The sequence below is a fragment of the Calidris pugnax genome, unplaced genomic scaffold (assembly GCF_001431845.1).
Source record: "Calidris pugnax isolate Ruff unplaced genomic scaffold, ASM143184v1 scaffold188, whole genome shotgun sequence".
Taxonomy (NCBI): domain Eukaryota; kingdom Metazoa; phylum Chordata; class Aves; order Charadriiformes; family Scolopacidae; genus Calidris; species Calidris pugnax.
In genome coordinates this window covers 14,107,568-14,121,278 of record NW_015091257.1, presented here as the reverse complement: position 1 = coordinate 14,121,278, position 13,711 = coordinate 14,107,568, and the positions used below count along the sequence as shown (strand labels likewise).

General features: G+C 37.1%; 1 protein-coding gene across 3 annotated transcripts in view; it reads right to left on the bottom strand.

Moving 5' to 3' along the window:
* CDKL5 (cyclin-dependent kinase-like 5) overlaps positions 1-13,711 on the bottom strand; it is a 125,572-nt gene that overhangs the window by 67,150 nt on the left and 44,711 nt on the right. For all 3 annotated transcript variants that reach the window (XM_014960299.1, XM_014960302.1, XM_014960301.1), the window contains exons 2-3: positions 10,671-10,900; positions 10,045-10,079 (exon numbers count right to left, since the gene is read on the bottom strand). In XM_014960299.1, coding sequence (XP_014815785.1) covers positions 10,045-10,079; positions 10,671-10,734 — 99 coding nt within the window. In that variant the 5' untranslated portion in view covers positions 10,735-10,900. The remainder of the gene's footprint in view (positions 1-10,044; positions 10,080-10,670; positions 10,901-13,711) is intronic.

The window sequence follows — 13,711 nt, the reverse complement described above, 5'->3', positions numbered from 1 at the left end:
GTGTGTGTCTGTGTATACACTTGTGCATGACTCTGTACATGTACATATGTAAAACTGAGAGGATGCCTGTCAAGCAACAGAATCTAATCTTCAGTAATATAAATTTAAAACTATCGATTTAATTGAGAACCATAGTTAACAGAAAGTAAGAAATACTGTAGACAGGCTGATCTCCCTTGATTAGCTTCTCTGATACTGATGTCATCTGAAAAGATCTGGTTTGCAGTCTCTACTTTATGTGATCTGGGGAACCTGGATGAAGGGGGCATTACATCCCAAAATTTTTAACTAGAAATACTAACCCTCTTTTTTTTTTAAATTATTTTTTTAACCTGCTAGAATCGATGGGATTGATGTTATTTGGTCTCTCTTAAGCCTTCCTAGAGGTCACTAGCGAAGCTCCTACTGATTTTCTTTTGCTCCCCAAATAGTTTTGATTCCTTAGCACTACAGCAACATTTATCGCAGTGGAAGCACGAAAGACTGACAAAATTAGAGCAGGTTAAGAACTCAGGCTGCAACTCCACCAGACACAGTCTTGTATGCATTTCTTAACACCACTCTTTACTAGCTGATGGTCTGATGGGGAAGCAGGATGGGGGGGGGGGGGGGAGGGAGGACAGAGAAGACGACAGGACACCAGGTTCTCACTACTTGCACTACTTGGATGAATTTTTCACACAGTCACAGGAAATTTAATTTTGATCCTGTGGAAGAAGGAGCTAGTCAGCTTTACTCTGCAGATGGCACTGCCTGTAACATATTTCTGTGCATAAACATGGCATTACTCCATCCCTGTTAGAAATGTTAATTGATTTCAAGAAGATAGCTTGCCTCCTGGTCAAGATGTGTACTGTCAAAAGAAGAGGTAGGTGTAACCAGCCGACCAAGGTTTTTTTGGTCCTATGGAATTTTATCTTTCCACACCTCTGTGCATGATGACACTTATAAATGTAATCTGTTATACCTGAAAATCTCACAATGAAAAAAAAAAGTTCTTACAGCCAAATTGTGGGAAAATGGATCATGATGGTAACCTTGATCAGCCAATGTTAGGTCTAAGAAAACCACTTTGTAATTAATTTTCTGTGGTAATCTTCTGTTATGAGAACAGTACGCAAAAATATGCTTCATAACACATACTTGGGAAGGAGTTCTTCTCAATATCATAAAGACTGTTTGTGAACTGAAAGATTAAGTGATACAGCAGCACCCATACTAAGCTTTCTCTCTCAAACTATTTTATGGTCAACTGATACTTACTTGTTCAATGACATTCTACACTAAGAGCTGAAAAACATAGCAACAACAAACTTTTCAGCAGTGCATTTCTGCACCTCGTTTCTGCTGCAGAAGTATGTAGCAGATCAGGGCGAGCATGAATTGCATATTGGGGGAGGCACTGACAGACTATGCGCACAAGCACGCACAAGCCCGAGAAGAAACCACATAAAAACGTTTTGAAAATAATTTTTATTGATAACAGAGAAAACTGTTCCCAGGATGGTGCTGCAATAGCAAAATTGAGGAAAAACAAGCCCAGAAGGTTGCAGCACAGCTGACCTGTGAGCAGACCCTTTATCCTAACAGCAAGAGCATAGCAACAAGGTTGAACCTTACAACATATACCAGCCTTTCTCCTGTTAGCCCATCAGGGAAACAGACTATAGACACACATTTCAAACACGAATTCCAAACAAGGAAAACCAGGTAACAGACTCATGGAAGTTGAAGTAAGCAAGACTGAGGCTAAGGACCAGCCCACAGCAACAGACAACTTCTGAACACAAAATTTGAAGTAAGCAAGACTGAGGCTAAGGACCATCCCACAGCAACTTCTAAACACAAAACATATACAAAAGACATAAGAACTAGTTTGTCATCACCACCAAGAGGATCTCCAGAGATGTAGCAGGGACTTGACAGCTACACTTGTTCTCCATTCTGCACATTGGAGATACTGCATACAAAAGACATAAGAACTAGTTTGTCATCTCCACCAAGAGGATCTCCAGAGATGGAGCAGGGACTTGACAGCTAACTACACTTGTTCTCCATCCTGCACGTTGGAGGAGACACCCCCCCCCCCCTTTATACTTGTAAGGGTGTGGGTGTGAGGGTATGAGTGAGTGAAATCATGAAAGAATGGGTGTCGGTAGGTACAATCACTTCAGATCCTGCAAATACCTTCTGGAAGATTTACACTGAATTTTGTTATACTAACCCCCCCCCCCCCCCCTTTATACTTGTAAGGGTGTGGGTGTGAGGGTATGAGTGAGTGAAATCATGAAAGAATGGGTGTCGGTAGGTACAATCACTTCAGATCCTGCAAATACCTTCTGGAAGATTTACACTGAATTTTGTTACACTTTCTATGCTGCAGTACTCTACAGAAATTAGTATTCACATGGAGGAAGAAACAGAAGATGCTTTATCAGAGTTTTTAAAGCGCAAGCAACTATAAACTAGAGAGAGATGTTGATCTCGGTTTCCAACAGAGTTACCTGTGCTGTTCAGAAACAAATCCTCACTGTGCTACACATCTGGAAAAATGAAAATAGAATTCCATAAAGTGGGTGATTTTTTCATAATGTGCAGAATTAAGCAATTATGTGGTAAAGTGTTAGTATTTAAAAGGGTCTTGCATGAAGATTGGTCTGATTTAGCAATCTAAGCTAAAATAATTCAGGGATAATACAATAAAAATGCAAATACTTTACAAATCCAGAGGGTGTTTTGGTTTTCCTATTAAACTTGAAGAAGCTTAAAGAGATATCCTTTAGAACAGGAGAAGCTGGCATGCAATTGCACTATTCTTTATAAAACCAAGCACTGAATTTTATTGTCCAGGTGCAGCTAAATACAGCAAAACAAAAGTATGTATCCTGGAGATTTTCAGAATTGTCATATATGTATATGGGACAGATAGCATAAAGAATGCTTCCAGGTCTGTGCGAACATGTAACAATTGCTATCCAGTCTTAACAAAACAGCCTCTGCTCTATGGCTAAGTCTGGCCTCCCACTGTATCCAAAATTTCTTGATCACCATACTCTGATGGCAGGCTTGTCTAGTCCCTCAAACTTTTAGCTGAGATCAAACACCACATATGTTAAATGCAATTTTAGGTTATTTGTATGAAATTGTACACATTTGTACACATTTTAAACAGCTATAATGTTAAAAATGGACAATACTTTCCTTCCTTCTCACCCCCATTAATTGTTATCCAGGCTTTGAATGAGAAGTACCTACTGCTATAGTGGAAGTTAGATACTCCAGGAACTTTCTTCAAAACGAATAGAATGTTTTCTAGACTTTTAAGGAGGGCATTCCACAATTAGGAGTTAAACAGAACTGAGTAATCATGGAAAATTAAAGTATTTTAACAAGGACATTCAGAAGGACAATTTACGATTGAAAAAAACACTGTAATCCTTACTGATAAAAAAAAAAAAAGAAAACATGTGCCAAGTAAAGCCTAGAGCTTTCAGAAAAACTGAAACACTGGGAAAGTTTTCGCTATTGTTGTCAATGTTTCACCTACACTGTCAAGTGTTCCTTTTCCACGACTCCTGACTTAAAGGTTTTAAATTCACAAAAACCATTAAGAAAATAAGTTAATGTAATTGGTACGTTCAAGACACCTGAATGTGTAGAAACATTTTAGATCAACTTGTCTTCTACAATTAATTTTGTAAGCCGGCTAGATGATCCAGATCCATTTTTATGGTGATATATTCATTAATCTACATTAATGACCTTCTCAAAAACTGAACTGTGCTCTGTTTTACTGACCTTTGTTTAAATACATGGAGATCAGAGATCAATGATTAACCTAGTGCTCTTAGAGCCGCTCACATATCCTACAACAGTTTAAGAAGTCCACAAGAATCCCTCACAGGAAAACAATTAGCCTAAAATTTAGAAATACAATTTTCTTTGCATCAATTATGCTACACAGTAATTTGCAATTTGATGACAAGACTAGACTTTAATCCAATATTCAAGCAAGTTCATATTACTACAGATGTAGTCCTATAATTAGCCATATGTTATTCCTTTTCCTATATATTAATTTGCATTAACTATAAATTCCCTAGCTTACACCACTACTCTCCTAATGATCCAAGACCCTACATCAGGTCTAAAATCCTCATCTATTTCAATTTCTTCTGCTGCTTCTTCTAATGTAGCAATGTTCTTAAACTTTAATTTTCAGCATAACATTTTCCACTTTTTGCAAGAAAGAATAATTTCTATGGATAGTCTTTCTTTGTGTGCTCATCCTATCTACACTTGAAAATAAGATTTTGCTTACAAGTGCATTAGAATGAGATATAGGACTACAAGCTGCTTGCAATTAAGAGCCATTAGGAGCAGCCACAGAACACACTGCTGCAGGTCTGAATATGATTTCTGTATTAATATAAGCGTAACGGTATATAATCTGTTTGCAGATGGGAATATGCAGCAACTACTAAAAAGCATATTTATTTATTGGCAATGTTCCAAGGAAAAGTGTTATTTGTGGCCTAAGCAGTAACTTTTCACTTAGCCAAACAAGTACACATAGCAGGAATTCATGCAACATATTATGTAAAAGACTATCCGAAAGAAACACAGTTCCTTAAGAAGCAAAAGTGCCACAGATGTCTGTTTAATCTAAAGCCATTAGTGTGACAAACTGGAAGAAGCTGTGTGACTAAAAGAAATACTGATCTGAAATACTGTGACTGTAGCAAATTACTTATCTTTGACTTAATTTAAATGGAAAACCATCAGTAATACATTTCACATATCCTTCCCAAGGTAAGATGAACCACTGTTCCTATTTTTAACCCAGGCTCCTATGCCTCCTTCAGTAACCTGCATTACTGGAGTATATGAGTGATTACCTGTTTTGCTCCCTCCCCCTTTCTTGTTTTGAAGATCTTCTGCAGCATCAGGTATCTCTGCATCCCAGCTTTGTGCTGCATAAAATTCCATTACCCAATGATTCCATGGCCAAGTCAACTTAAACCATCCCAATTTGTGGCACTGAAAGTAACACCCTCACACTGTACTGCTTTAAAGTCAACATACCTGAGAAAAAATAAGGTATTATTATCCTCTTCCACACCAAGTTAGTTTCACCCCTCTGAAAGCTCTCTCTCATCTTTCCCCTGTGCCCTTCATTTCTAAATTAGCCCTTGCGAAGAAAGGAGGTAGGAAATGCTTATTTTTAAGACTGAATACTGCCCATATCTGAGCAGGATTCGTAACACAAAAAGTACAAAAGGAGGTGGTAAGGGAATGGAGTGTCACACAAGGGACCTTTCATATAGCACTGAATACTGCCCATATCTGAGCAGGATTCATAACACAAAAAGTACAAAGGAGGTGGTAAGGGAATGGATGTCACACAAGGGACCTTTCATATAGGATTCTGGATTGTCACAAAAGACTCAAAGGGAAACAACACAGCTGCAGACATCAGAGCAGCACTGTACCATTGATACGGCTATAGACAGATTGACCAATGTGAATAATGAAAACCGCTAAATTTAAAGCATGTTTTGTACAATCTGACCAAGTCCTCTCAAAGAATCCATTTCATGTGACTGAAAAAAGACAGCAACAGTTCATATTTAAAAAAAAGAAAAAATAATTGAAATACAGAATACCTTAGAAATCTATAGCAGAAGTAACAGACAGAAGACAACATAACACAACAAAAGCAATTAAAAGGAGACATGGGACTACCTTACTTTACCCTTTCATCTCACATAGCCTTAAAAGTGTGAAAAACAAATGCTTCCTTCAGTTAATCCCAGGACTCAGGCTTCAATGAAACTGGGACAACACCAAACAGAGACTTAATTTTTTTCCATTGGACCAGGTTAGTAATTTTAGAGTTGCATAGCTTGATCAGAATTAGTGGCTGTAATGGTTTTTATTAAGAGATAGTTTATGAAACAATTCTTTTTAAAAAAGAAACACTACAGAAAGCTGAAACTTGGGAATAAGGCATTAAGGAGAAGAAATAAAAGGCAGCAATCTTGAAATACAGAAATTAAAGCCCATCTGGGGGAGAAGAGACCAAACAGTCAAGTGTCTTCTCAATCCCTGGGATCTCAGCAACTTAATTTCTACCCTCCATTCTTCACAACTATGTGAAGTTCGGAGTAATAACAGCACCATATATGAATCTTCCACTTGGTATAATATAAATCAGGACTGCATTGACAGCAATGACATTTAAAACATTATTAATATATAATGCTAATCTGATTATCTCTTCCCTCCTGCCACAAGAAACTGAGAGGTCTATGGAAGAGGCTCAGGTTCAGGTACAGACAAACGTCACAGCATATCAATAAAAAAATCCAAGTTTAGACTCTTTCAATACTGCATCAGCATCTACCCTGCATAGCAAAAAGTTATAGATGTTCACTGATACTGCATCAGCATCTACCCTGCATAGCAAGAAGTTATAGATGTTCACTGTATACACACACACAAGAAACTGAGAGGTCTATGGAAGAGGCTCAGGTTCAGGTACAGACAAACGTCACAGCATATCAATAAAAAAATCCAAGTTTAGACTCTTTCAATACTGCATCAGCATCTACCCTGCATAGCAAAAAGTTATAGATGTTCACTGTATAGAAAAGCAAGAACTGAAGTGAATTAGCACTAATCAAGCTCACCTCTCACTGCTGCACTCCATGGAACACCAGGAAGGCAAAGTACGGAAGCCCATGAAAGAAATACTATATACCTAATATTTCAAACAAGATTTCTGTAAGGAATTCAAAAGGCTATTCATTGCCTAATGGTGAAGTTGAAAAAAAAGGGTTATTAAAGAGTTAATATGATTTTCAGCCATACAGCTTGCCTAATAGCTCTTTTTTCCTCACATAATACTCAAGACAGGTATCAACTCTGACTACTGCAAACATTTACTACTGGCACACTCTGTTTACTTCAGAAGCTCAATGCAGGTCTCGTGTTCACTGTCTGTATTTCACAAGTTTTGGCACAAAACCACACCAGTGAGTTGGGGCTTTAACCTGAAAAACAACAGCAATAATCCTCGAAAGGTAAGCTGCCCATACTGAAGAAAAATGGTATGCCGCACACAGATTTGCCCTTGGCAATGACTAAAATCAAAAAATCTTGCCACAGAGATAAACCACATTTGATTGATAGCAAAAGTTAGCAATGCTGCTTTAATTCCATACAAAAAAGAAAAAAAAAAAATCAAAGAAAAAGATCAGCAAAAAATCTGGGGACATAACCAAATAGAGGCAGCAATGACACAGCAATAGTAACCATGAGAGAATACGGTTCTTAGACATAAATTGGTAGGATTAGGCACTGTACTTTTTACGTTGTTTTAGGGGAAGTATAGTTATATGTAAATTTATGCAATATAAAAAAATGCATAAGGACATAATTCTTTACTTAGTATACAAAAATATCAGTTAATGCTTTAAAGAGTACACAACAGGCAAGACTTAAAGGACAGATGGCTTTAGGCACAGGATAAAGTAATAAAAAAAAAAACACTGCTGGCATAATATGCGCTAGAATATTCTAGTGCTAATGACTTTCCAGTAGCACTGTACTGATTAGAGACTATGAATACTGTGGGGAGTTATCACAACATGCCTGCCCTGTTCTTAATCTGTTGTTTACCTTTAACAAAGTCACTTTTAAGATACCGAGCTAGCTGAACTCATCTGACTCAAAATGACCATTCTTGTGTATATCAGAGTAGTAGACTGGAAAAAGTCTATGCGTTACTCAGCCTTCAGAGCTTTACTTTGAAATGATAAAACTGAGTGCTCAAAAAGCTCCTAATATAATTCAAATTTTGCTGGAAGCTTCTAATTTTGAATGTCAATTGTATATGAAGAAATACAAATATTTAAAATATGCTATGCCTGAATTGAATCACTTGCCACGTAATGCTAAATGCTCTGCACTACATCATATGGCTTACCACTGCAGTCTGTTTTCCATAACTTTTAGCAGCAGTCCTTTCACATTGAACTTCAGACCAGTCATTAAAATGTTGAATACCGATAATGCTCCTAGTGTCTATCTCTGATCAAAACCAGACAGAAATACCACTCCTTAACTCACAGTATTACAAAAAGTTTAGTGAAATACACTACCTAGAGGAGCTACTTTAGCTTTCCTGATAATGTTCCCTTAGCAAAGAAAAAAACGTATATAATAATGAGAAGGTATTTGCTCCTTATGCCATTCTCTCCAATTTAAATCCATATACACATACCAATGAAATGCACTGGCATACAAAGCTACAGAAGCCCTAGTGGATTACATGTTCGGAAACTGTTGTGATTAGGAGCCAGCTCCTCATTTCCCACAAAATTTACCTTCTCACCAACACACTGGAGATACGCTGACTTATAACAGCTGAGAATTTGATCCTGGCATATTACCACTACCTATAAAGATGAATATAAGTACTTCTACATTCAAATTCTTAGATGTTAATTGCTAGCTTTGCACAAAAAGAAAAGCAGTACATGCTTGTCAAAGTTTAACTTTTAGATAGTTATTCTTTAGCAAAACAGATAGTCCCTAAAATCATCTGCTCTTAGAGGTTGGGTGTGGCTTTAAGTGAGAGTCATAAATCAGTAAGCTTAAAACAGCAACATACCTCACCTTTTCTTCAGGTTTCCAAATACTGGAAACCCTAGGTCTTAGTAAAGCCACATGCTAGAAATTTGAATAAATACCACTTCAATACAGTTGTTTTGATTAAGCTTGAAGCTGCATTAAAACCGGTGCAATTACCTAAAAATTTAGATCTTTGCAGTGTCCTTACACAGGAAGAAGCCCTTCCCTCTGCAAAAGGAAAGTCTTTCCTTTCCCATCATCTGGTATAAGAAAGGTATTCTTATAGGAAATCAGATAACATTATCCTGCTATTACACTATACTCTTAAAGTACTGAACCATTTTGGATGAGGATATGACTAAAGTTATATAGAGCTTAAATTTCATTCAGCAATGCAGGAAATACTAGAAACTTTCTGAGTCTTGGTGAGGTCATCTTCCATAAAGAAGAGAGCTGCCTAGTATAAACTGTATTGTCACTCCCCAGGTGCTCTCAAACTATCCACCCTGAATAGAACCAAAGCCGAGCACTACAAGGCTACAGCTTGAGACAGAATCTTTCCAAGTTCTATTTTTTTTTCCTTTTTTAACTTTAAATCAGTATAACAGTGTAAGCCACTCCACATATAACTTTATGTTCTGTGTGAAAGTCCCTCTGTGTACATGCTAAAAGCTACCACAGGAATGCAGGCCCTCTGCACAGTGTTATCTTTTTCTAGAAAAAGGTATGAACTACATACAAAAATGTTTATATATTCTGGATCACTACCCATGAATCATTCTGTGATTCTGAAATGTTTTGCTTCAGAGAAGTTATTTACTGCAACTACGAAGACAGCAGAGTAGTTCATGTCAGAGTTCCCTGTTGATGAGTAGCAAGTTCAGATACATCCAAGTAACAAAGAAGTTAAAGTAGTGTAGACAGGTTGCCAGACTTCATTTTTGTCTGAAACAGATTTTTTTTTTCTTTCCTTTTTTACTTCTTCCTCTTCCAAATTAAAATCAAAAGTCATAGGAGTCAGTGCTTTCTTACTGGAGTTTGATTATCCAACAGCTGTAGAAATTCCACATGGATCCTACTGCCAGACAGGTTAAGTGCTTAAACAGCGGCATTTGTCAATTAATTTGACATTCTAATTGAGGCTACTTGAGCGTAAACTGCATTCCAAAACAACTCTTTTTTTTTAAAACCTCTTAGTTGAGATTAATGAAACACTAGTAATACTTCATAGATTTCAGACAAATATTAAACAACAAAAAATTGAGGTTTCATACTAGATGTCGCCATTTCCTCTGACAGCATTGCAATTTTAAAACTGAAGCAAGGAAAAGCATCTCAGTTCTCATCAAAAGTCATTGTTTCACCCAAATACCAACATTTATCTCTGACTTAAAGCAATTAACTTACCTTGTGTCTGCATTTAAGTACAACGCCATAGGCTCCTAAAACAAAGAAGATAAGAGATAAACCATCTCAAAGCAGAAAAAGAGAGCAGCAAAATAAACAGTCCTCAGCTACCTCCTGGCTAGAGAAATAATATTGTTCCCAGTATTATTACCCAGAACTTGCACATACAGGTACTGTACTAAATTTCTGTGCACTGAAATAACTTTATAAAAATTGCCTGGAAGTAAATGGATTTTAAAGTGCTGAAATATTTATGTTTAAATATAATTCCAGAGAATTTTGGCAACTTGCATTTTCCCAGTATCACTGAAGAGAAACCAATATAGCAAACTTAAAAAAACACAACCAAACAAAAAACCCCACACCAAACAGAAAACCAAAACACAAAAAACCACCAAAAGATCCCCAAACCCTCAAAATGGATGCATTTCTCTTCTTTTTCTTTTATCTTCCAAACTCCTCCTTCCATCTGAGCATAGAACTAGAATGAGCTGTAGAGAATAAACTGATGGTTCTTAAGATCTGCATACAAGCGTTATTTTGTAAATGAAAACTTATTACCATCAAAAGGACTAAGTCAAATCTATATAAAGTTCTAATTGATTTTTTATTAAGGTACTACTTACCTTCACCTACAACCCCAAGGATCTCAAATTTATTCATCACATTACCAATGTTAGGAATCTTCATCAAGACAAATTCCTCTTACGGTGAGAGCCACAAAACATGGCACAATAGGGAGCTTCTGAAGATTTTGCAAAAGGCAATTGTGAAAAGGCTCTTAGAGAAAAAAATTCCACCTTGATCAACCAGACTTCTCGAAGCCTTTTTTAATTTCTAGGTAGTCAGTAGCTTCCTGAGGAAAGAAGAAAAATAATGTAATTAGCACTTTGTTTTATTTCAGTATTGAGAGAGCGGTATTGTCTCACAATTATGACAATTAATTTACTTCTACATTTTATGATCAAGAGAGCTTAGCTATTGAGAACATATATCTGACAGAACAGCTGTCCTTAGAATCCCACACTAAAAATGTCTTTTACAATAATAACTAACTTATATAAAAGATTTTTTCAACAGGACAGAAGCAAACAGAATTGTTGACAGGAACTACCTTATTGAGCAAAAATACACCTGTAATTACTTATGTTCTCAGCTTGGTGCGTGCTGACAGCTAGGTATGAAAACAAATTCTGTTTAGTCAATTTATTATTTGTCTACTGTAATGACAAAAAGGATAAGGCAGAAAAAACACTAAACAATAGAAAATATTCTTCTACTACTATTTTCTGATTGTTTAAAAAAAATAAAGGAAATTATGAGCTAGAATGACTAGCAATCACATTTAGAAAATTATTTTCATGATCAGCTTATTTAATGGCAATATAAATAGCAAAAACAAATAAAAAGCAAAAAAACACCTAAACATATTAAAAGTTTTTTTTCTTTTCCATGTTTCCCAAACACTGAAGCAATTTATCAAATCAAGCAACTATACCCAGGGAAAAGAACAAAGTTTTTTGTGTCTGTCTGTTTTAAGCTCACCACATCTCTTGTATAATCTTAGAAGTCTGACAAACCAAACACACCGAAGTTTGGTTTTGCTAATTCAGATTGCATTTTCCCCCCTAATATAAAAGGGATACATCCCACATTCAAAAATGGGAAAAAAGCTATAATAGCTTCACCATGAATTGGAAATATGCCACTTGCCCAGTTCAGTGCTCCAAGAACAAGACAGTATGATAGAAGTTAATTAATTTAACTAACTTACATATAACGGGTGAGTGTGACCTAATGATAACAGGAAGTTGTGTTGCTGTTTTACTGTAAGCTAGGGGTGCTGGCCAAAAAGCCTGTGTTGACCAAGTCACACATTAACAAAAAGGACAACTCAAGGCTGGGGGGACATCACAACGACACAGTGACTTCCGAATTAAAGGGATGGTTAGTGATTATTTTTTTTTGGTTTTGGGTTGTTTGTTTTGGGTTTTTTTTTAATAAGTCACCCACTCCTTAATGGACTATTTCAGAGGTTTAATTTACTGTTTTAATCAATTAATTTTTTCTTCACTTGTGAATTGTTTAAAATACCCTCTCCTTTCCCTTCCATATACTCTCCTCCTGTCTCGTTTGGTGCCTCCCTCTCACAAAAGCCTTTGTGCTGTTTGTCCAGGCTTTCTCATTACAGTGATGAACTAAGAAATGGGCTCCTGCAAAAGCAGCTGCACCCATCAGCATGAGAACAGCTTGGGCTTTCTACTGAAACAGGCCGGTGCCAGGCACCCAGGCACAGCTGGCGGTGCCCACACTGCAGCCAAGCGACAGCAATACGGCTACAGAGACCTTCAGAACAGCAAAAACACTTGCAGGAAAGAGAGGAACAGTCAGAAAACATGTATTCTGTTTTCTACCAGCACTATGCAACATCACCAAATCCGCTACTCCACTTCCCAACATTAGTCACTGACAAGTGTTTCTAGTTTGTGATAGCATTCGTTACTGATCTGCTAATGTTATTACCATATATCGGTCTTTCTGCCTCACAGTGTACACAGTACTTTTTGGATCTATGACAAAACACTAAAGAAGCTTATGAGACAACGTATCAGAAACACAACAAGAATTTCAGATGTAGTTTCCTCTTCCCCTCATTCAAAATTTCCAAATTTCTCATATTCTTAAAGCTACAAAGGCCTGCCACTTGTGATCCACTATTTTAATTTTTCTATTTTTAAGACTCCTGCCAGTGTATTCAGTACACAATCCTGGTTTTCAATGGGGAAATAAAAGTTAGGTTTGCAAGCAACTGATCTTCCTTTCCAAAATACAATCTACTACATCTTTCCCTACCGATCACGCAATTTCCCTTTTCACTTCATTAAAAGTAAGAGCCTTAAGAAGCTGATCCTCTTGTTACACTGGTGCTCCCGGACACATGGCACCTAGAGCAACATTCACATGTAATTCCCTAAAGGTAAAAGCCTGTCAACTCACTTATCGATGTTCATTCACCATCAGGGATGCACTTCGACCACCCCAAAAAAAGACATAAATCAGCTTCTCAAATTCTCCCCAAAGTGCATCTTGACTGACAGCAAAGCTAATACAGATGTACGTACAAGGGGACTCCCAAAAGAAAATTGCACTTGAGTGACCCATCTGTTCTGTGCTAGCTCCAGAGTCATCTTATATGAGAACCTAATCTTGAAATGAAGAGGAGAGCTAAAGGAAAAGCGGCATGCAGCAGCAGTAGGGCTTCATACCCCAAACACTTTTTGCGCCAGCTCTTTTGCGGTATCTCCTTGAGCAGAGCAGTAATTCAAACTAGTTCTCTTCTGCAACATCAGTGCTCCGACTAGCCAGACCCATCTAAGCCTTAAACAAGGCGTATGCGGTTGTTTGAGGTCTTTGCCTTCAAAAGCTCTTGAATGATTGAAAAGAAGCTGCTAAAACTAGCTCACCCACCGCTGCAAACAGCGCCCACTGAACTTTCTGGATTTTTCTGCTTTTCGAAGGTAACTGGCCTTGTTAAGGCTGTTTATAAAAATCACTGATTCTTGTGGGCAATCTGGTAACTTCAACTCAAACTCCATGAACAACAGTCTTGTCAATGCCAGAGTGACATTAGGAAAGAAATTAGGAAAATAATGAAAAAAAAAAAAAA